At 41.1% G+C, this 21,886-nt stretch overlaps 1 protein-coding gene and 1 pseudogene across 3 annotated transcripts; both read right to left on the reverse strand.

Moving 5' to 3' along the window:
* Positions 1-1,684: 1,684 nt before the first annotated feature.
* Positions 1,685-21,857, reverse strand: LOC129182674 (uncharacterized; annotated as a pseudogene).
* Positions 10,590-17,050, reverse strand: LOC129183181 (C-type lectin domain family 4 member E-like). 3 transcript variants are annotated; one of them, XM_054780120.1, is made up of 7 exons: positions 14,509-14,665; positions 14,292-14,387; positions 13,983-14,081; positions 13,642-13,896; positions 12,757-12,905; positions 11,271-11,380; positions 10,590-11,191 (listed from the first exon to the last, which is right to left on the reverse strand). In XM_054780120.1, exons 2-7 carry the CDS (start codon positions 14,377-14,379, stop codon positions 11,062-11,064), a joined length of 831 nt encoding a protein of 276 aa, XP_054636095.1. In that variant the 5' UTR covers positions 14,380-14,387; positions 14,509-14,665; the 3' UTR covers positions 10,590-11,061. The 3 variants fall into 3 exon arrangements, with proteins under 3 accessions (XP_054636095.1, XP_054636096.1, XP_054636097.1); XM_054780121.1 differs by lacking the exons at positions 14,292-14,387; positions 14,509-14,665 and adding an exon at positions 16,950-17,050; XM_054780122.1 differs by lacking the exon at positions 14,292-14,387.
* Positions 21,858-21,886: the final 29 nt, after the last annotated feature.

The following is a 21,886-nucleotide window of genomic DNA, read 5'->3' on the forward strand; positions in this document are numbered from 1 at the left end:
AGGGTGACACTGTGGGTCTTCATCCAGACCTTGAAAAACGGTGACACAAACAAACAACTTGTACTTACGTAGAGTTGTTTGAACTGATGATCTCACGCTGCAGTTGTTCAAAAATGTCTCAAAAAGACTTTGCCAACTTGTGTAAATCTACAAGTCTCCTTCTCAGATGCTAACTGAGTCCCTTCTCTGACTCCAGCTTCGTTACCCCTGCACTGTTGCCTCTGTCTCTGCTACCAGGGTCCAAAACTACTCCAAATCTAACACACTTATTTCAAAAAGTGTCAACAGTTACCAATTATTGTGGTATTTACTGTACGTAGGGTTACCGTATTTTGATTACCGAAAACCAGACACTTGAAGTAGGGATGCTCCGATAGATCGGCCACCAATCAGTATCGGTCGATTTCTGTAAAGAATCGCGTGATCGGGATATGCCGATAAATGCCTTTCAAGGCCGATCACAAAAGCCAGTCACCTGTGGGTAGCACTATTGCAACTTGCAGAGACCCTTTTGTGCAGTGTAGTGTCTTGCCCTAACATCTTGGGCAGTGTTGTCCTCCCACTTTCCTTCAAAACAAAAGCAATCATGTCTGCCGTGTGGACACTAACTGCTATCACATGCCACAAACAACTATATCGCAGTGGTAGCACGTTAAAAAGCTTTAATTTAATACAACATCTGAAGAACAACACGACGTGGTATTGTGAGTCATGGTGGATCATCAGCCAAACGGCAGCTAAAGATGCCATGTAGCTAACACTCACCTGTATGTGTGTGACAATCAGACGGCTAAGCTAATAACACGAAAAATAATTGAATTCACTTAACCAGAGCAGCCTTTCTCAGCGCTGGAAGACACTGGGTTCACCAAAGGCTCCTTAAAGAAGGTGTCTCATCCTCTGGAAGTTTCACGAGTGATATGTGCCAGGAATTCTGGGTCCCATTCAAAAAATCACATTGCCCCGTGGCAGTCAAGAGACCTTGGAATTGTCCTGACTTGTCCCCTTTATACGGCACTCCTGGCCAATAGCACTCCTAAATACATTAAAATAATTCATCCATGTGATCGGTATCGGACAATTTTGGTCCTGGAAGATTGGGATCGGCAGCATAAATCCCTGATCGGCGCATCCATAGCTTGAAGTATCTATGTCCACTCAAAGATGCCTTAAAATTGTGACATTACAAATACTATCTATAACCAAACACCCAAATTCCAAAGGAACAACGTTCAAAAACTGGCATGAAAATGATTCCAAAAACAGAACGACACATGAACCTGAGGTCAAATGCTTGTTAAGTTTTAGAATTTGACTGATATTTTCAGGGAAAATCTCTAATCTAAATCTAAATCCCCTCAAGTCACAAGAACTTGTTTGGGATTTTGAACCGCTGTTGTGCATTACATCCCCAATTTCAGCAAGCCTCGGAGGTTTTGCTTTTGCGGGCCCGCATGGCAGCCTCTCAGGGATGACACCCTAATGCCACTCAATTTAATGTCCCAATGAAAACAATGGAAACGTTTCATCATTTTAAAATGGACAGGACAGAACGTGAAATGAATGCGACATGTCCGAGGAGAACAAAACGTTCGGTCACCCCGACGTATATTCCATGCAGATTTCCGAAGTGCTGACATATTGAATGAGAATTCACAAATTTGGCTTTTTTTTTATTCCAAAAATGAAGACATTGTAAGTGTATACATCCGTGATTAACACAAAGATCAAGTTTTTAAAAAAGCACGAAAATTAAACTCAACATTAACTGCAGTGACACAAATTTCAATGTTATCTGTGAATAAAGATGTGGGTGATTCGCGACGTTGAGGTTTTCTCAGGTTGTTGAGCAAATGTAGAACGTAAAAACGAATTTCCATTCCAACAACTGCTCTGTAAATGTAAGCTTTTCTAAATGAGGGAACTGCTTGCATAGCTACATCTCACACACCCAATTTTTCTTTGAACTACATTTTTCATCGTTCCATTCAGCCTTTCCTGATGAGCGGGACCAAAACTCCACACAGTCTTGGTCTCCATTGTAACTGTTGGGCTGGTCATCAGCCCAAAACCTGCGTTGGAAAAAAAAGAAAAACACTGTAACACCTAATCTTGGCTGATTCAAGGCCAAATAAGAAATTCATTGTTTTGTCACTTACGCTGTGGTCAGAGAGGTTCCATCCACCCACTTCCACTGGCCCTCCACACCCTGATCAGTCAGTCCGATCCAGATCTCCTTGCTACTTGGAAACAATCCATTAACAAATACCTAGTAAGGAAGAAAAATCAGTTATGTCAGTTTCTTAGAAGTCAGTACTTTACAGCAGTAGTATTAGCAGGGATAACTCGGCCAAATCATCTGACCAAACAATCCCATCCGAAAGGACACAAATACATCTGACTCAGATGAATATTTCTTTTTGGTCGGCACTGCTCCTACGGTGTTCTTGTTAAAACCTTCAACCGCCACAGTCAAAGTTGGAGTTTGACACAATGTGTCTGAAAAAATATGCCTCAAAAGTCCTCAAACTCCCTCCAAATAATGAATGACGTCACACAGGAGGTCAGCAAATCAGTCCACACTTCATGAACAAAAGTACAATGGCTACACCAGAAGACACCAACCACTCGTTAGAGAGAATAATAGGGAGGCCAAGGTGGAATTTGTAGTACACAGTAGAGTCTAGACAATTGTGACACAAAAGTTTCATGAACTGGTGAATTTCTGAGGGTTGTTGTAAGGTCTTTCTTTCCAGCTCTCACAATGTTCCTGTCGTCAACTGCTGATGTTTTCCTTGGTCTACCTGTTCCACATCCGTAACTCAGTACACCAGTGCTGTGTTTCGTCTTCAGGACATTTCAAATGGTTGTAGTGGCTATGACTGGTGTTCGTGCAATGGTTCTGATCGATTTTCCATCTTCTCTCAGATTCACAATTGCTTGTTTATCACCCTTAGACAGATCTCTGGTTTTCAACTTGTTTTCACCTATAAATGCAATCTACACAGGCAAAACCTATCCTACCCAATGTGAAACTGAGCAATAGACATTGATTGGATAAGCAATGCAGCCAGACACATCTGTCAGTCACAAGTTCCAATACTTTTGCTCGCATGGGTGGGTTCAAACAAAAGATGCTGTCTTCTAAAGCCTAGGTCAGGTCCCTGAAGCTCTGCGTTTTTAGTTTGTTTGTTTTTTCTTGGAGAAGTTATTTTGTGCAGTTAAAGAGAACTATGTGGGGTTTCTAAATGAAAATATGAAGTGCATCTTTTTGATAAAACACATCTGTCACTATCAGAGCCACTGTTGAGCCTTTGTAGTGAACATACAAAGTCCTTTAGGCCGCTAAGGGCCAACTCACCATTTCCTCTTGGCTGTTTATGATGACCAGGTCACCTCCTTTTGCTTGACAGTTGCTTCTACTCAGGTACCATGTCTTCTTGGTTGACGTAGGAGAAGAATAATAGCAGCTGGTCTCAAACTTCTTCCAGCCACTGGGACAGGTCTTAGCTGTAATGGATAATATTTGCAGAAATGTGAGGTAGTAAGAACACAAAACACTGAGACATTAGCTTACATGACATTACCTTAACACTGTATGACGTCATGAGGTCAGTCATGGCATGTCTGACATGATAGAGTGGAAAAAAAAGTTCTCCTCCCATCCCGTAAGTGATAAATTTTTGGCTTCTTAAGGTTAGAGGAAATAAATTTGAGGCTAACTGGTTAGCTCACTAGCTCTCTAGCTTGCTAGCTAGCGGCCGTCTCGAATCCCTGCTGCATAAGACTTGCGCATTGTGTTTCAAACAATGAATAAGAAGAGTGTAAATGTGACGACAGGCGTGTTATTTCATGTCTACAGGTCTCTTATAATGTTATAAACCGTATTTAGAAAGTCATAAACAGGTTACCTCTGCTCAGCGCAGCGTGGAGCTCATGTTTTTGCCGACCTTTATCTGTTTTTCTATTTGTGTTCGAAATAACTTGAAAAGGTCTAATTTGGATGAAATTTACAGCAATTGTCGGAAACGGGATATGGAAGAAGTGATTAAATTTGGGAGGTGATCCGGATCACCGTTTGAATCCAGGAATTTTTTAAAGGATTCTTTAACATTGCAAGATAGGACCATTTTCAGAATTTGTGCATTTAACTCCACAAAAAATAGTCAGAGCACTTGGAAAAAAAAATACAGGACAAGTTTCCAACAGGTTCTACGAAATATCAAAGACTGGTCCAAAAAATGCAGGATGATTATTTTGGTGTGAATCACAATATGGGGGTGAACTATGGTGCTTGGCGGAGGTCTACGCTCTCTGAGTGCTTAACACTGAATCCTATATCGCGGAAATTCACTTACTGATGAAATCCGGTCTGGAACCAATTAACGAGGGCCGACTGTATGTTTTCCTGTCTTACCTTTAGTTGCGTTCAGTATGGTGATGGAAGCCCTCAGCTGTGCTGCCTCAGCAGTCAGATTGGTGATGATCATTCTCTGCAGGTCTCGCTCCTCAGTCACATTTTTCAGAGTCTTTTCAAGTTCTTGTTTCTCTTCGACGGTGGAATTGTAGGAGGCCAGCAATTCATCTGTGGCTTTGCTAAGCGTCGTGTATGTGGCCTGCAAATTTGCTTTTTCCAACGTCAGATTTTGGTGACTGCTGGCAAGGTGGTCTTTCTCGTTGGAGGAGGTCATATATCGCTCCTGTAGGTGTTCCACATCCTTTATCAGGCTGTTGTAACTCACTTGCAGCTTCTCCTTGGACCGTGTGGCGACATTGAATTTGTTCTGCAAGTGGTCCCTCTCTTTCGTCACGGTGTCATAGTTAGTTTGCAAGGTGGTTTTGCTCTTGACCAATGAATCGTACTTTTGCTGTAGTAAGTCTCTGCCAGTAGACAAGGCATCATTATTAGTCTGCAACTGCTCCTTGTTGGCCTTCAGCTGCTCAAGCTCTTTGTTTAAAGCAGCGTTACTGGCTTGCAACTGGCTTTGACTCTCTTTCAGTTGCTTGGTTTCAGCCGTAAGTAGATTGTTGTTGGTTTGCATTTGAGTTTTCATTTTAGATACATAGTTGAAATTTTGTTGCAACTGCTCCTGGCTGGTGACAAGATTCCTCTTCTCATTCCGAACACTCTTCAGGTTCTCTTGTAAGTTGTCTTTCTCCATTCTCGTGGCTTCTAACTTATTCTGAGTGTCTTTATTTACTCCCCAGTCTGCCACAGGAGAAAGGAAATACATGAACCATCCTTTGTACAACTTTGGTCAACTTTTTCCAAAGATAGTAAAAGAGGTACTTACAATGGACTGATTGACCGATGAGCCCGGTCACCAGGACAACACACAGCAACCCAAGGCAGAGCGTAGCAGCCCTGAAAGGACTGTTTTTCAGTGCATAAACTGAATGAAAAACATGAACCTGGATTTAATATTGCATATTTTAGTTTGAGAACAATAATGACTAAGACACCAGTTGACCTAATTAGCATAGTCAATGCCCTGTTGGTTGCACATGGGAGCCTTTCATTCACACAACAAGGGCGTTCTGGGTGCCCTGAAAGGATATTTTTGTAATACCAGAGCAGAAAAACCTGACAATGGCACCTTGTCGTTGCCGTGCGGACAAGCAAAACACTAGTTCCTGAAAACCATGACGTCACTGCCCCGTTGCAGTCACGTGACCAGAAGTGAGTGGTTGTGAACTGCTGCCGAAAAGCCAACATAATGTGTGAATATTTGGACCGGCGTGACACCCAGTTGACATTCTCCTGATATATATATTTTTTTATACTCCAAACTGACACTTCGCCGTAAGCCTAGACAAGCCGGACTAGCGGAGGACGATGGCGCATGCGTTCTTTCTTCTTCTATAGTTCTGGTGTAGTTCCGTGTGGCTTTTTTTGGATGATGAGAGATGCTGTAGTTTACTTAAGTGTGCCCAGGAAGTGTTGAAAGAGGAAACACAGTGGAAGAGTGTTTAGCGTGTGGATTCGCAAAGGTTAAATGAGGAAGCTTTTTTTTGGTTGAAGACGTTTTACCTTTAATCCAATTTTTCAGTGACAAAGATGTGTACATTGTATTTAAGGAGGACTGCTGGTTTGAAAGAGACGTGAAAGAAGCCATCTAGATCAAACTAGAAAGGCCCTTTCTAAAGAGAGGAGGATGGTCACACCATCACCTATTATCTGCTGACAACAATGTCCTAACATCTCCTCCCCAAAGACTGTCTCATTCCACGGAAAGAGTGGCCGCTATGAGCTGTTTTTCCACCAGGAAGGCAAACAATTGTCCTTATTGCAGGACGGTCATTCACAACAACAACAGCCACCCAATTGTGACCTCCCCCAGGGCACATGCCCACCAGGGGTGACTCCACACTTCAAATTAAGAATTGAAGAAGCCTTTTGGATTAACGGTCATCAATAAGCGAGAAGCATCCCATTGCCCCCATTCAACCTTTGTGGATTACCATGACGTGGATGATTGACAATCTACACAAGCAAGAAGGTGTGGCATTTTATGACGATATAATGATGAGGGGATCCACTGCAATATGAAAATATTGGTCAGATTTACATGATTGAATTCTACAAACAGTAGGCTTACACACACACACTGCTCACTATGTCATTTTAGTTTTTTTCAATCCACATTTACACAAATCTCAGCGTTACAGTTTGGTGTCGGGTTACCTGAATGTCGAAGCTTGGTGCCATCCATTAAAAGATGCTTGAAGCCACCATTCCCATCGTCCATGTCCATTGTTGTCTCTGCAGAAGTTTAGTACTGTTTTTGAAGTAAATAGCTGATAAGTGCAGCTTTGACAGTATCGCCATTACTATTCGATGTTAGGCAGTCACAGATAAAAGGAAAGAAAACTTACCACTACTTCAGGAGACGATTTTATAAAAAAAAAAAAAAAAAGAAAAAGTAAGTTTCTCAACAGTTGGTTAGTCGATGAAGTGTTCCTGGTTCAAAGTTTGAATTCGAGCCAGTTGCACGGATCTTTTCTGCGCTTGTGATCCTGAGAAATGAACCAGCTTACTCTGGAGAAGAAATGTATGCAAACCGCAGCTGACTATTTCGCAAGTGGAAACAATATCAGGAAGAAGCGATTTCACAAAGCACAAAGATGCTGAATGGGCAGTTTTTATGCCGTCTTTCTACGAAAAAACTACTATGCATGGCTGACATTGGGAAATCATTCCAGTAGCTGGAAAAGGCTGGACTGAAAGAGGAAGCCCGAGTACCCGGAGATGGATGGAAGAAACCTCCCAACAACCAGGCCAAGATCCTGCGGGACTTCCAGATCCAGCTTCTCTTCTCACTTCCGGGTAGAATTGTTGTCTGCGAGGTGCACGACGTTGATGTTGTGACTTACTTTTGTATTAATGTTACACTGTTTTCAGAAACATTCAGTATTATTTGTGAGAAATGCAATTTGAATGAACGGGAACGTCTTATTAGCGTATTTTTTTTTGGGAAACCAAATGTACCTTATTGTGAAGGGCGCTAAGCAAGATGTTAAATGTGTGTTTGCCACCTTAAGCTTAATGTCCACTATGACATAAGCTAGCAGAGTGTTAGCATGTTGTGTTAGCCTTTATCTCACTTCTTTTTAACCAACATTTAATCAATGCAGGTAAATGTTTAGCATGTATTAAATGAGTTGTCCGTCCCCCATTTACCAGATTTAACAGATAAGCCAGCAGCAGCCCTGTCTCCCCATTACTTTACCCCTCCCTGTCCCAGTGAAGAAGGTGAGCAACACTGTGTTCAATGGCATGTCATTTAGCATCATTACAGGGACTCTGTGGGAATTTAAAAAAAGAAAACAATATTTTTGTGATGACAAAAATTCAACCAGAAATAATTTTTCTAACTCCATTTCAACTTTATTTTATTTTTTTATCTACTGTATTTGTGAGTTTTTTTTAAAGTCTTTCATAAATGTTAAAAACATGTTGGAATTTTACAATTAGAATTACAGCGAGGCTGTAAAAGATGGCTTTTAGCACATTTATTATGTTCTCTTGCAGTCATGTTGGTATGTTCTCTTTTTCTCTGATAGTGAATTGCATACTAGGGATGTAATGATTACCGGTTTTACTGCAGTAAAACTCCAGACGGTTACTCTTCATGTTAAAATTGTTGTAAAACCCTGATTGATAACCGCACTTCCAAAAACTCATGGACCAGTGACACTGCTCGTTTCCTGGAGAAGCAGCCGCAGCCCACAGCACCTACAAGCAAGGGGCAAAACAGGAAGCGCAGGCGCCCTTGGCAATATGTACAATGGCATCCCCGGAAACGGCGCTCATCCCCCAGTGAGCAAAGGATTCTGAGTGGAAAATAACCGAAGACAATCAACCTATAAAATCCAGAAAAACGTCTCTGTGAACTGCTCCAATACGATGAGCCATCTCCGTGACCACCATTCACAACTTTTCAGGTGAGCAAACTTGTAGACTGAATAGTTTGTCTGTCAAACGTTCCTATAGTTTGTCAATTAAGGAAATGTAAAGTTAAGTGTTAAGTGTCTTGTAAAAAATAGGCCCACATGTTACTGGGTGCTCTCAGCAACACAGATTAGTGTGTACACTACAGCACACATATACACCGATGCAGAACAACACGTGTCGCTGTTTCTGTAGGTTTTCAGCTGTGTGCGACCGCCGCTGCCTCATTATTGCCTACGCTGCTTCCGCATTCGAGCAGAGGCGTCGAGTGAGACAGAAAGGCTGACATAGATCCGCTTAATTTTGAAAATAAAAACGTGCCGTGTTAAAAACAAATCTTAGTGGAAACACTGCAACATGTTTTTGTTTTACTGTGTGTGGTAGATAATAAAAATCGTTATAAAATAATAAGAATCATAATGATAGTATTAATAACCATACATGTGCTTTTCCCTTGTATTTACAGAGTGGGCGTGCAGCAGGCAACTCCAACGCTGCAGCTACCACAGCTATATCATCTGCCAAGGAAAGCACATTGTATGTGTTGCTTATTTGTGTGTGTGTCTTTTAAATAAAACATTTTTAAAGACTTCAGTGTGTGTATCAGTACTTTTTAAACATTTTGAGCACATTCAACAATATTGTGATAATAATGATAACCGTGATCATTTTGGTCACAATTACGAACTGTTTCAAGACATAAAGCTTCCATTTATACATTTTGTGCATCAGCTTGGTATAATAGGTGTTGTAAATAAATGTGAATACCATTAAAGTGCTCTGCTGTCCAAGTGATTCATGTGGGGTACGTTGATGAGCTTTGCTGACCCTCATCCATGTCCCTGAACCACTTAAAGGCTAAAAACGTCACCATTTTGTCTTGAAACACATTGCGGCATCACACGCCGTTCTGCTTGGTCATGTTCATCATCCCTCCACTGGATCAGTGGAACCACTGACATCAAAGGTCCTCTTATGGAATTTAAAGTGGCAACTTAGTTTCCTTCACTTTGATGAAAGAAACGTGGTTTGCTTCAGTACCACCGGCAGCAAAACAGACCCAGGACATAACATTACCAACAACCATGCTTGACAGTTGCTAGAGTGTTCTTCTCCAAACATACTTCTGGTCGTTATGGCCAAATATCCCAATCTTTGCCTCGTTTGACCGACACATCTTTCATCTAGAAGACGTCTGGCTTGTCGATACTGCAGATTTCTCAGACGGGGCTTCTTTCTTCAGCCATGGCGATGTTAAACTTATTCGACTGGGGACAGTGATACTGGTGTTCCAGCAGTTTCCTGTTCATGGAAGGCTTGAGCCTTGGTGGTTCCTGGGTTGTTCCTTAATAACCAAATTCCTTTCAGGGTGACACGATGGGTCTTCTTCCAGACCTTGGCAAATGGTCACGTATAATTGTTTGATGATCTTGGACACTGCAGTTGTTTACAAATGTTTCCAAAGGAATTCTACAATTCTACTTTTCAGATGTTGACTGAGTCCCATCTCTGTTGTGAATTAATGACTGAAATTTGGTTACATCTGAACCGTTGACTCTCTCTCCGGTGTGCTAATCCACTACAAAACTGACACAATTAACTCAAAAAGTGTCAAGAGTTACTAATAATTGTGGTATTTATTATTATTATTTTGATGACGGAAAACCAGAGAGATACTAGCAGTATTGAAGTCTACTCAAAGAAGCCTTAAAATTGTTATATTACAAAATACTGTCTATAACCAAAGAGCCAAATTTCAGAAGAAGAATGTTCAAAAACTGGCATGAAAATGACTCCAAAAACAGAATGACACATGAACCTGAGGTCAAATGCCTGTTACGTTTCGGGATTTGACCAATATTTCAGGGAAAATGTGCCCTCTAAAGTCACACGAACTTTATTTTATTTTACGAGACTTCAACTCGACAAGTGTCAGAGGATTAACCATGCATATGTTTTGCCTTTTATTTGCCGTTTTGGCAACACAAATACAAAAACCCATAATACAAAAACAGGACATGTCCTGGGAGAACAACACGTTTGGTCACCCCAGTTTATATTTCAAGCAGAGTTCGTAAGTGTTGACACATTAAATGAAAATAAACAGTCTTGTTTTTTTTTTATTGAAAATGTAGATATTGTAAGTGTATACAACCGTGATTAACACAACGATCTAGGTAAAAAAAAAGCAACAACTCAACATTAACTGCTACTGTTACCTGTGATTAAAGCTGTGGGTGATTAGCGATATGCCTGTTGTTTGAGGTTTTCTCAGGTTGTTGAGTACATTTAGAATGTAAAAAAGACAGTAGAAGAATTTCCTTTTGAACAAGCCAAAACAACTACAGTACCTTGGTTAACGTCATGAATTTGTTCCAGAACATCTGACTCAAATCAAAATGGACTGTAACAAAGCAAATTTTGAATAATGTAAATAAAAATAATGTAAATAATGTAATGTAAATTCATCTGTTCCAGACACCTAGCAACAATTTTGGATGTTAACTAGATGGTAACCGAAAAACGCACTAACCGGGGCGGACGTTAACCGAGGTACAACTGTACTCTTTAAATGTAAGCTTTTCTAAATGAATGGACTGCATGTATAGCTACATCTCACACACCCAATATTTCCCTGCCTTACATTCATCATCGAACCATTCAGCCTTTTCTGATGAGAAAAACTCCACACAGTCTTGGTCTTCAACAAAACCGTTGGGCTGGCCAGGAGCCCAATACCTGCATTGGAAAAAACACTGTAACACTTCGTCTTGGCTGATTCGTGTCCAAATAAGAAATCAATTGTTTTGTCACTTACGCTGTTGTCAGAGAGGTTCCATCCACCCACTTCCACTGGCCCTTTATACCATGATTAGTCAGTCCGAGCCAGACCTCATTGTAACTTGAATACAAACCATTAACAAATTCCTAAAAAGGAAGAAAGATCAGTTACAGTATGTCTGTTGCTTCAAAGTCAGTACTTTACAGTAGTAGTAGTAGTAGTAGTAGTAGTAGTAGTAGTAGGGACAACTCGATCAAATCATCGGACCGAGCCATCCCATCTGAATGGATCTGAATGCATCTGACTCAGATGCTTATTTCATGTTTTGTCAGCACTGCTCCTACAGTGTTCTAGTTAAAACCTTCAACCCTGAAAGTCAAAGTGGTGCAAGTTGGAGTTTGACCCAATTTGTCTGAAAAAATATGCCTCAAAGGTCCTCAAACTCCCTCCAAATAATGAATGACGTCATACAGGAGGTCCCCCGTTCATGAACAAAAGAAGACCACTCATTAGCAGTTGTAGTGGGTGATCCGGATCTGCGTCTAGATCCAGGAATTTTTTTTAAAGGATTCTTGAACATTGCAAGAAAGGCCTATTCTCGGCATTTGTGTATAGAACTCCACAAAAAATGGTCAGAGCACAAAAAAAATACAGCACAAGTTTCCAACAAGTTCTACAAAATATCAAAGACTGATCCAAAAAATGTAGGATTATTATTTTGGTGAGAATGACAATATGGGGGGGGGACTATGGCACTTGGCGGAGGTCTGCGCTCTCCGAGTGCTTCTCTAGTTTTGTGTAATTTTGCTAATTGATCGTTATGTGTTTTTTTTTCTCCAACAAAACTTGGTAAAAGTGATGTTAAATGTTCAGTTGTCCATTCATTTGTTATTTGTATTCATTTTTACATCATATTCTGTTGTAAAACTAGAATTATTGTCTAGAAAATGTGTTTTGTGGAACAGATTATACCGATTTATATTATTTTCTATGGGAAAATTTGGTTTGGTTAGAAGCCATTCTGGTTTGAATTGGACCTTCTGGAACGGATTAACGACATTAACCAAGGCACCACTGCAATGGAAATAGAGTGGAGCTGCGAAATTCGAAGTGCAAAGTGTCGAGGGACTACTGAGACACTTTGTGACTTACTCTATGTAAGGTATGATCTAAATCGGCTCATGTAACCCATCTGTTTCAGACAGCCCTGCACTGGGCTCGAACACACGATGTTCGGAATGGGAGTCGAGAGCGCTGACTGTTGATTCAAAAGCCCAGACTGTCAACCCAGCGTTCAGCGCGGCTCTTAAGGCAGAGGGAGTGAGGTTTACCAACGTACACTTGTGCAGCGACGCCGGCTGGCATCCGTCACACTAAGTTAGTTTGTGCAGTTAAAAAGAACTATATGGGGTTTCTAAATTAAAATATGAAACACATCTGTCACTATCAGAGCCACTGTTGAGCCTCTGGTGAGGCTCTAGTGAACATACAAAGTCCTTTATGCCGCAAAGGATCAGCTCACCTTTTCCTCTTGGCTGTTTATGATGACCAGGTCAGCGCCTTTTGCTTGACAGTCGCTTCTACTCTGGGACCATGTCTTCTTGGTTGTCGTAGGAGAAGAATAATAGCAGCTTGTCCCAAACTTCTTCCAGCCACTGGGACAGGTCTTATCTGTAATGGATAATATTTGCAGAAATGTGAGGAGTGTACTTTTGTGAGCCCTCCTAATTCAAATGAGAACCACCTGCTTGACTCTTCCTGCTTTTGTCATATTTTTCTACTTGTCTGTTTCGTACATAATATGGTCGTCCCTCGCAATATCGCAATTTGATTACCGCTCCCTCGCTATATCACGTTTTTCAGAAATTATTAATGAATAGATGGTGGTAGACTATGGTCTATTTTTAGTGAAAACGTTCTGAAATGCACGTGATGTGTAGTATTCTGGTCACTGGGTGGCAGTAATGACACAAAACATTGAGACATTAGCTTACATGACGTTACCTTAACACTGTAGGAAGTCATGAAGTCAACCATGGCATGTCCCACATGATAGAGTCAAAAAAAAGTTCTCCTCCCATCCTGTGTGGAAGTGGTAAGATTTTGGCTTCTTAAGTTAAGAATAAATAAACTTGAGGCAAACTGGTTAGCTCACTAGCTTGCACGCTAGCGACCGTCTCGAGTCCCTGCAGCATAGACGTTGTGTAATGTGTTGTGAACAATGAATAATATGAATGTAAATGTGACTATAGGTGTGTTATTTCATGTCTAGAGGGCTCTAATAATGTTACAAAAATGTATTTAGAAAGTTAGAAACAGGTTTTCTATGCTCTAACTGTCGCGGTTGGGTCTGGAACCAATTAACCGCTATTAACGAGGGAGGACTTCATGTGTTTTCCTGCCTTACCTTTCATTGCCTTCAGTATGGTGATGGCAGCCCTCAGCTGTTCTACCTCAGCAGTCAGGTTGGTGATGACCATTCTCTGCAAGTCTCTCTCCGCAGTCACATTTTTTAAAGTCTTTTCACATTCTTGTTTCTCTTCCACAGTGGAATTGTAGGAAGCCATTAATTCATCTGTGGCGTTGCTGGGTGTCGTGTATGTGGCCTGCAAATTTGCTTTTTCCAACGTCAGAGTTCGAGTGTCTTTACTTACTCCCTGGCCTGCCTCAGGAAGAAAGGAAATACATGAAGCGTCGATTGTACAACTATGGCCAACTTTTTACAAAGATAGCAAGAGAGGTACTTACAATGGACTGATTGACCCATGAGCCCGGTCACCAGAACAACACACAGCAACTCAAGGCAGAGCGTAGCAGCCCTGAAAGGACTGTTTTTCAATGCATAAACTGAAAACATGAACCTAGATTTAATATTGCATATTTTAGTTAGAGAACAATAATGACTAAGACACCAGTTGACCTAATTAGCATAGTCAATGCCCCATTGGTTGTCGTAGGGCCTGTCCACAGAGGAACATTTTCAAGTTGAAACAGTAAAGCATTTTTTAATTAACAAGAATTTGATCGTAATGTAATTTACACATATCTAAGCATTACCATTTGGTGTTGCGTGACCTGAATGTCGAGGCTTGGTGCCATCCATTAAAAGACTTTTGTAGCCACCATTCCCGTCCTCTGTGTCCATTGTTGCCACTGCAGAAGTTTGGTACTAAACACTCATTTTTGTTTTTGAAGTAAATAGTTGACAGCTTTGGCAGTATCGCCATTACTATTTGATGTTAGGCAATCACAGATATAAGGAAGGAAAACTTACCACTACTTGAGGAGATGATTTAAAAAAAAAATGTTTGTTTAGTCGGTGAAGTGTTCCTGGTTCAAAGTTTGAATTCGAGTCTGATGCACGGATCTTTTCTGATCCTGAGTAATGAACCAGTTTACTTTGGGGAAGAAATGTGTGCAAACTGCAACTGACTTTTTCGCAACTTGAAACAATATCAGGAAGAAGCCATTTCACAACCCGCAAAGATGCTGAATGGACAGTTTTTATACCATCTTTTTATGAAAAAACCTATTATGCACCACCTAGAGGTGGCTGACATTGGGAAATCATACCAGTGGCTGGAAAAGGCTGGAGTGAGGAAGAGTAAGCCGGAGAGGAAGACACCTCCCAACAACCAGGTCAAGATCCTGTGGGACATCCAGATCCAGCATCTCTTCCTCTTTCCTACCCACTTCCGGGTAGAATTGTTCTCTGCTAGGTGCACGACGTTGATGTTTGTATTGTTACAGTGTTTCAGAAACATTGATAATGGTAATGCTTGGATTTTATTTGAACATACGTACTGTACGTTTTATTTAGGGCATACATCACATATTACAATTCCACACGTCCAAAAGGAGAAGGAGGAAGCATAGCTTATTCAACCCTGCTAATACATTTCTCACTTCCTTTCCACATATGCTCTTTGCCAGTTCCGAAATAACATGAGAAAATATCGCAATATAACAATGTGTTATCATGAAGTTGAGGTTTGTACATGTGTATCAATAAATTGCATTAAATTCCATAAAGTGCAGCTGTCATGTGAAATAGTATTGTATTTCCCTGTGGCCCAGGGTTCTTCTTTATACTTTAGTCAATAATTTGATTTCACATACTGATATGCTGAAGGTTTTTAGCATCGTTCGTGCGTATAATTGTTTTAAGTTACATTTTTTTCCTAGACGTGGGTAACATTCGATATTATTTGTGAGAAATGTCATTTGAATGAAAGGGGACATCTTATTAACTTATTTTATTTTGGTCAACCGGATGTACCTTATTGTGACGGGAACTCATAAGGACGTTAAATGTGTGTTCGCTGCCTTACCCAAGCTAAAAACACCGACGTTTATGTTGTCGCTGCGTTGTAGAGTTAAAAAAAAAAAAAAGTTCAGCCTCTTTCATCTCTGAGAAGCTTTAACCCCGCAATATTTTGGTTCCAAAAGCCGGGAGGTATTGCAGGAGTAGGTTAATAGAATGCCCAGCAGAGAGCTAATTTACCCGGAAGTACCAGAAAGGGAAAAGAAACTGCACGTGCACTGAATCCTGACAGCAGTGATCACCCAATTCTGAAGGTGTACCAGGAGGGGGCACTACAGGCAAGCAAACGGCCTGCTGGTCTCATCAAGTTGGAAGGTTTGTGAAGAAAGCGTGTGCTGAATGCAGTTGGTGCCTTGGTGTTCATTTGGGTTTTTTAATTCCGTCTGCCATGTTAACACATTGGAATAATTCATCGGCAGGTGACGCATTTAAGGATAGCATGTCACCAAAAAGTGGAGTCAGTGGCTGGATGGATGAGTTTCACATAGATGTTGTAGCACGCACACACACACACACACACACACACACACACACACACACACCCACACCCACACCCACACACACACACACACACACACACACGCACACACACACACACACACACACACACACACACACACACACACAATTCATAATGTTACAGTAGGCAATGCCTATTGTAATGGTGTGCAGTCAGTTCCATTAAAATATATTAACAGTCTACTATCTTCATTTTGTAGTGTGTTTCTTTCCACTAGTGTATGTTAGATTTTTTTTTCATCCAATCAGATTTCAGCTTCTATGTGTTGCCATATCAATGTAATCTGCCCAGGGCCTTTAGAATCAGGAGTGCTGCTCCATGGTCCATGTCACATACATACTATTTACCAATGGGGCTGTTTTTTTTTCAGCCACTCAGACTTCTTATTCGACGCTCAGGGTCAGCTTGCAGGCCCCCTTTTCTGATTGGCTGATTAGATCAGATGGAGTCACAGTGTAAAAAGTTATACGTTTCCCTTTTGCATTTCACAGCAATTACGGTGCATTCAAGGATGTGTTAAATCTCAATGAAAGAACGTTATCAGTGAGCCATAAAGACATGAACATGTATAAAGTCTGTGTTTTTCACATTTTAGCTTTATTATTATGCATTTATAAATGATTACAGACGTACGGTGAATGAGATTTTATGCAGAAAAACAGCCTGTTTTCCGAGATTTTTTTTTTACTACAGTAAATCTATCTCATTTTTTAAATTATTATTATTTATTAATTTAATTCCTAAGTGATCGCTGTTTCCTGGTAGACTATGGCCTAGTCAAAAAATAGTGAAATACAAGTCATCTGTAGTATTCTGGTAACTAGGCATCAGTAATGTTACACTGATGAGAAATTACCTTACATTACATTACCTTTACACTGCATGGAGTCAGCTGTGGATGCAGAGTTCGACATGACATAGTGATAAAAGTTCTCCTCCTATTCCATGTGGAAGTGGTACATTTTGGTTTCCTTCGTTGTCCTTCTATCCCACTCATTTTCAAACCCTTTCTTACGTTTAAAATAAATAAATTAGCGTAGTTAGCTCGATAGCTTGCTATGCTTCAAGTGGCAGCCGTCTCTTGTGTCCCTTGAGAAATCCCGTAGCATGCGCTTAAGAGTTTCGCAATGTGGTGTAAACAAAGCTAGCAGCAGTGCATAATGGGAGTTATTCTATCTTATCACTTCCCATGTCTAATATATTAGGTAACACAAGTATAAAGGTGACTACAGGGGTGATACTTCATGTCTACAGGGCTCTAATCATGTTGAAAAACATTTTTAGAAGGTTATAAACAGGTTTTCTATGCTGTGACTACCTTACTTGCTTACCTAGTTCGCAGAAATTCACTTATCGCGCTCGGGCCTGGAACCAATTAGCCGCCATAAACAAAGGACGACTGTATGCCAGATTTCAATCCAGGTTGTCCTCCAACGTGTCTTGAAGCTCAATTACTATCACAGACACTATTTCAAAAAGAGTCAACATTTTCTAATAATAGTTGTGGTCAATTTATTTTACAGTCTGATTCATTGAAGCAAAAATATACACTCTCAAGCGGCCATCTTGGAAGGGAGACATCGAGTGGCATTCTGGCTCCTTTCAAAACGTCTTATTTCCTCACCCTCTTCCCAGCAGCTATAGTCCTTAGCTTCCCTTTTGGTTTGGTTCCCATGGCATCGCGTCCCATCCTGGGTTGTTGTCTTCTGAAACTTGTGTTTTCCACTCGTAAATACCTCTTAAAATCCTGTTGTTACCGTGGGCGGCATTGTGTGAGACTATTAGCTTGACAATGTTGGCTCTGGCTTAACGATTATTAAAATAAGCAGGCCAGAAAATGTATCCTCTGTGTCCGATATAATAGTTAGCATGCAGAAATATGATGGAAAAAAATCGATGTATTTATTTTATTGAGTGTATTATATGTTAGCGTGAAAATAACATTCCTTCAACAGCTTACAAAGCTACATCTCACACACCCAGTATCTCTGTGAACTACATTTTTCATCATTCCATTCAGCCTTTCCAGATGAGCGGTGCCAAAACTCCACACAGTCTTGGTCTCCATTGTAACTGTTGGGCTGGCTATCTGCCCAATACCTGCATTGCAAAGTAAACATGGTCAATAAAGCATATATTGTAGCGTAACCTTGGGTGATTGATGCTAATAACGCCAAATAGGAAATGAACTGTTCTGTCACTTACGCTGTGGTCAGAGAGGTCCCATCCACCCACTTCCACTGGCCCTCCACACCCTGATCAGTCAGTCCGATCCAGACCTCCTTGTTATTTGAAAACAAGCCATTAACAAATTCCTAGTAAAGAACAGAAATCGGTTATGTTGGTTTACGTAATAGTGAGGAACTTTACAGCAGTAGTTACTGTAGAACAAAAGATCAAAGGCAGATTGTTTGCGTTTGTGTACAACATAAATCTTTCAAATGCCACACCGCTACAGTCACTGCAGGGGTGCGCCAGGGCTCTGTCTTTTCGTCACTTACGGCCTAGGTCACAACTGGCCATCCGGGCCGCCCACGGCGGGTCTATGTGAAAAAAATGCAACAAATGCATGTGGGGCACGCATGAGACGTGCTGATATTCAAGCCGTAGACTGGCTGCAGAGGTTCTTTGCAAACTCTACGGCCGCTTACGTTTTTTTCAGGTTGCAAGTCGCATTTCATATGACTTTGTGCGTCGTCCGTATGGCCAACGTGTGTCTTTGGTACGTTTTGCTGGTGACAGGTTTCCGCAAAATGTCAATTTTTTTTTGTACATCGCACTTGCGGACTCCGTATGTGTGTCATGTGCCACACGTGCACCCCACAAATGTAATTAGCGCTGCCAATGCATGTTCAGATATTTTGTACGTCCTCCATGCGTGACTCCTTCATGGTCATCACAACTATGAGCAAAAACATAATGCAGCAATTTGGGGAACTTCAAAAATTGCATGTCCAAGAAATCTGTATGTCAGGTTGTGACCTAGGTTTACCTCCAACCTACTTTAATCCAAAGTAGGATCAACCCACCATTTCCTCTTGGCTGTTTATGATGACCAGGTCAGCTCCGTTTCCTTGACAGTAGCTCCTACTCAGGTACCATGTCTTCTTGGATAACGATGAAGAATAATAGCAGCTTGTCTCGAACTTCTTCCAGTTACTGGGACAAATCTTAGCTGTAACGGAAAACTCTTGGTTAATTCATGCAAGCATTTTTACAACAAAGAACACTTCTACAGTTGAAATAGTTGGGGGCAAAAAACCCAGCAGAACAGCTGTATTTTTATGAGAATAAAGTCGTATTCTAACGAGAAAAAAGTCGCAATTTTACGAGAGTAAACTTAACATGAGGAAAAATAATATCATTTTAGTAGCATAGAGTTGGAATATAAAAAAAAAAAAAAGTAAAAGTAGAATATTGTGGGAATAAAGTCATAATATTACAAGAAGAACATTTACGAAGATTGTTTAAGAAGAAAGTTGAAATATTTTGGAAAATGAAACAAAAAAACATACAACAGCAAAAATGGACTGAAGTTCTTAACAAATAATTTTGTTCACTTACATCACAAAACTGAGATGCAGTTTTTTTTCTTGAAATATATATAACTTCTTAGCATATCTACATATGTTGCTTTACAAAAAAATCAAAGTGGCTAGTTTGGACACCCCCGATGTAGTATATTTATAAAAATCTTTACTCGTTAGTGGCCGCTCTTCTGGTTGAAGGAGACAATCTTTGGGGGAGAGATGTTAGGACATTGTTGTAAGCAGATAGGTGAGGGCACAAACCTCCTCCACTGTTTAGGGAGGGCCTTTGTATGTTCTAGTTTGACACAGAGTTCTTATTCAATGGGAAGAGTGGCCGCTGTTAGAGTTATTAGAGTTACTAGAATTATACAATAGAAGTACTGTAGACTTAAACAACAGTTGCACTGTTTTGCAGAGACAGGTTGCCTGGCAACCTTATCAAGCTTGCCGCTGCCTGCACACGTAGAGCGCACCCACACACCCTTGACTGACACGAGCTTGAGCCAGTTAAATGCAAGCACACAGTCTGACACACTGATCCACTGAGGATAGAGTAACACCTCTGCGTGGGCGAGACTCAAGAGTAGTACAACCTGGTAGGCACTTCCTAGTTCAGGACTTACTACTTCTTGCTTTCTGACATCTTCCAGTTTTATCGCTAAAAGATTGAAAATACAGGAAAGTGTGTCTGCCTGATCTCTTCTCAGGATAAACAAACTTAGACGTTTCACCACTAACGACTTGTTTTTTCACCAGGCAGGTGAACAACCTTTTGTTATGCAGGATGGTATATTTACCAGCCACGCTGCCACAAGAACAACAACCCGATTATGACCACGACTAGAGGACACACCCACCAGGGACATAAATGGGGAAACTCAACACTTACAATGTTAGAACTGGTGTAAAGTCGTCAACAAACAAGAAATTGTTCCGATTCAACCTTAGTGTTACTATGACCCGCCATTACCATGACCTGGATGACTGACAGTCTACACCAGGGGTTTCAAACTCGCGGCCCGCGGGCCACTTGCGGCCCACCAAATTGTATCTTGCGGCCTGCGACTGGACATCAAAGAGTAGTGCAACTGCAGCCCGCAACATCCGGGCAAGCTCAGTGTTACGTACATACTTACAGGGGCAAGTAAACACCAACACTGAACTAACAGTGGTGTTATCACAAGGACCGGGGGAGGGGTGGCCCTTTAGCGTTATTGTGAGCCATGTTGTGAATTGTATCGTATCGTGAGGTACCCTGAGATTCCCAGCCCTTCTCCCAATACTTGATGCTGCCCAGCTTCACCCAGACTCTACCTCCAGTGGCCCCCAGTGAAATTGAGTTTGAGACCCCTCGTCTACACAGACACACGCCTGCACTGCTTGGTTTCTTTCACGCTTCCTGCTCTTGTCATACTTTTTCTACTTTTCTATTTCCTTCATACAAAAAAAGCTTCAAATGTGTTTTCCTGTCTTACCTTTAGTTGCGTTCAGTATGGTGATGGAGGCCCTCAGCTGTTCCACCTCAGCAGTCAGATTGGTGATGATCATTCTCTGCAGGTCTCGCTCCTCAGTCACATTTTTCAGAGTCTTTTCAAGTTCTTGTTTCTCTTCAACGGTGGAATTGTAGGAGGCCAGCAATTCATCTGTGGCTTTTCTGGGTGTCGTGTATGTGGCCTGCAAATCTGCTTTTTCCAACGTCAGAGTTCGAGTGTCTTTACTTACTCCCTGGCCTGCCTCAGGAAGAAAGGAAATACATGAAGAGTCGATTGTACAACTATGGCCAACTTTTTACAAAGATAGCAAGAGAGGTACTTACAATGGACTGATTGACCCATGAGCCCGGTCACCAGAACAACACACAGCAACTCAAGGCAGAGCGTAGCAGCCCTGAAAGGACTGTTTTTCAATGCATAAACTGAAAACATGAACCTAGATTTAATATTGCATATTTTAGTTAGAGAACAATAATGACTAAGACACCAGTTGACCTAATTAGCATAGTCAATGCCCCATTGGTTGTCGTAGGGCCTGTCCACAGAGGAACGTTTTCAAGTTGAAATAGTAAAGCATTTTTTAATTAACAAGAATTTGATCGTAATGTAATTTACACATATCTAAGCATTACCATTTGGTGTTGCGTGACCTGAATGTCGAGGCTTGGTGCCATCCATTAAAAGACTTTTGTAGCCACCATTCCCGTCCTCTGTGTCCATTGTTGCCACTGCAGAAGTTTGGTACTAAACACTCATTTTTGTTTTTGAAGTAAATAGTTGACAGC

This window comes from Dunckerocampus dactyliophorus, chromosome 6, assembly GCF_027744805.1.
Source record: "Dunckerocampus dactyliophorus isolate RoL2022-P2 chromosome 6, RoL_Ddac_1.1, whole genome shotgun sequence".
NCBI classification, from domain to species: Eukaryota; Metazoa; Chordata; class Actinopteri; order Syngnathiformes; family Syngnathidae; genus Dunckerocampus; species Dunckerocampus dactyliophorus.

Coding starts and splice junctions, on each gene's coding strand:
- LOC129183181 (XM_054780120.1), bottom strand. CDS start 14,379: ATGGACACAGAGGACGGGAATGGTGGCTACAAAAGTCTTTTAATGGAT. Junction 12,906..13,641: donor CATACTGAAGGCAATGAAAG/GTAAGGCAGGAA, acceptor TATCCATTACAG/ATAAGACCTGTCCCAGTGGC. Junction 11,381..12,756: donor TAAACAGCCAAGAGGAAAAG/GTGAGCTGATCC, acceptor CTTCCTTTTTAG/GAATTTGTTAATGGTTTGTA.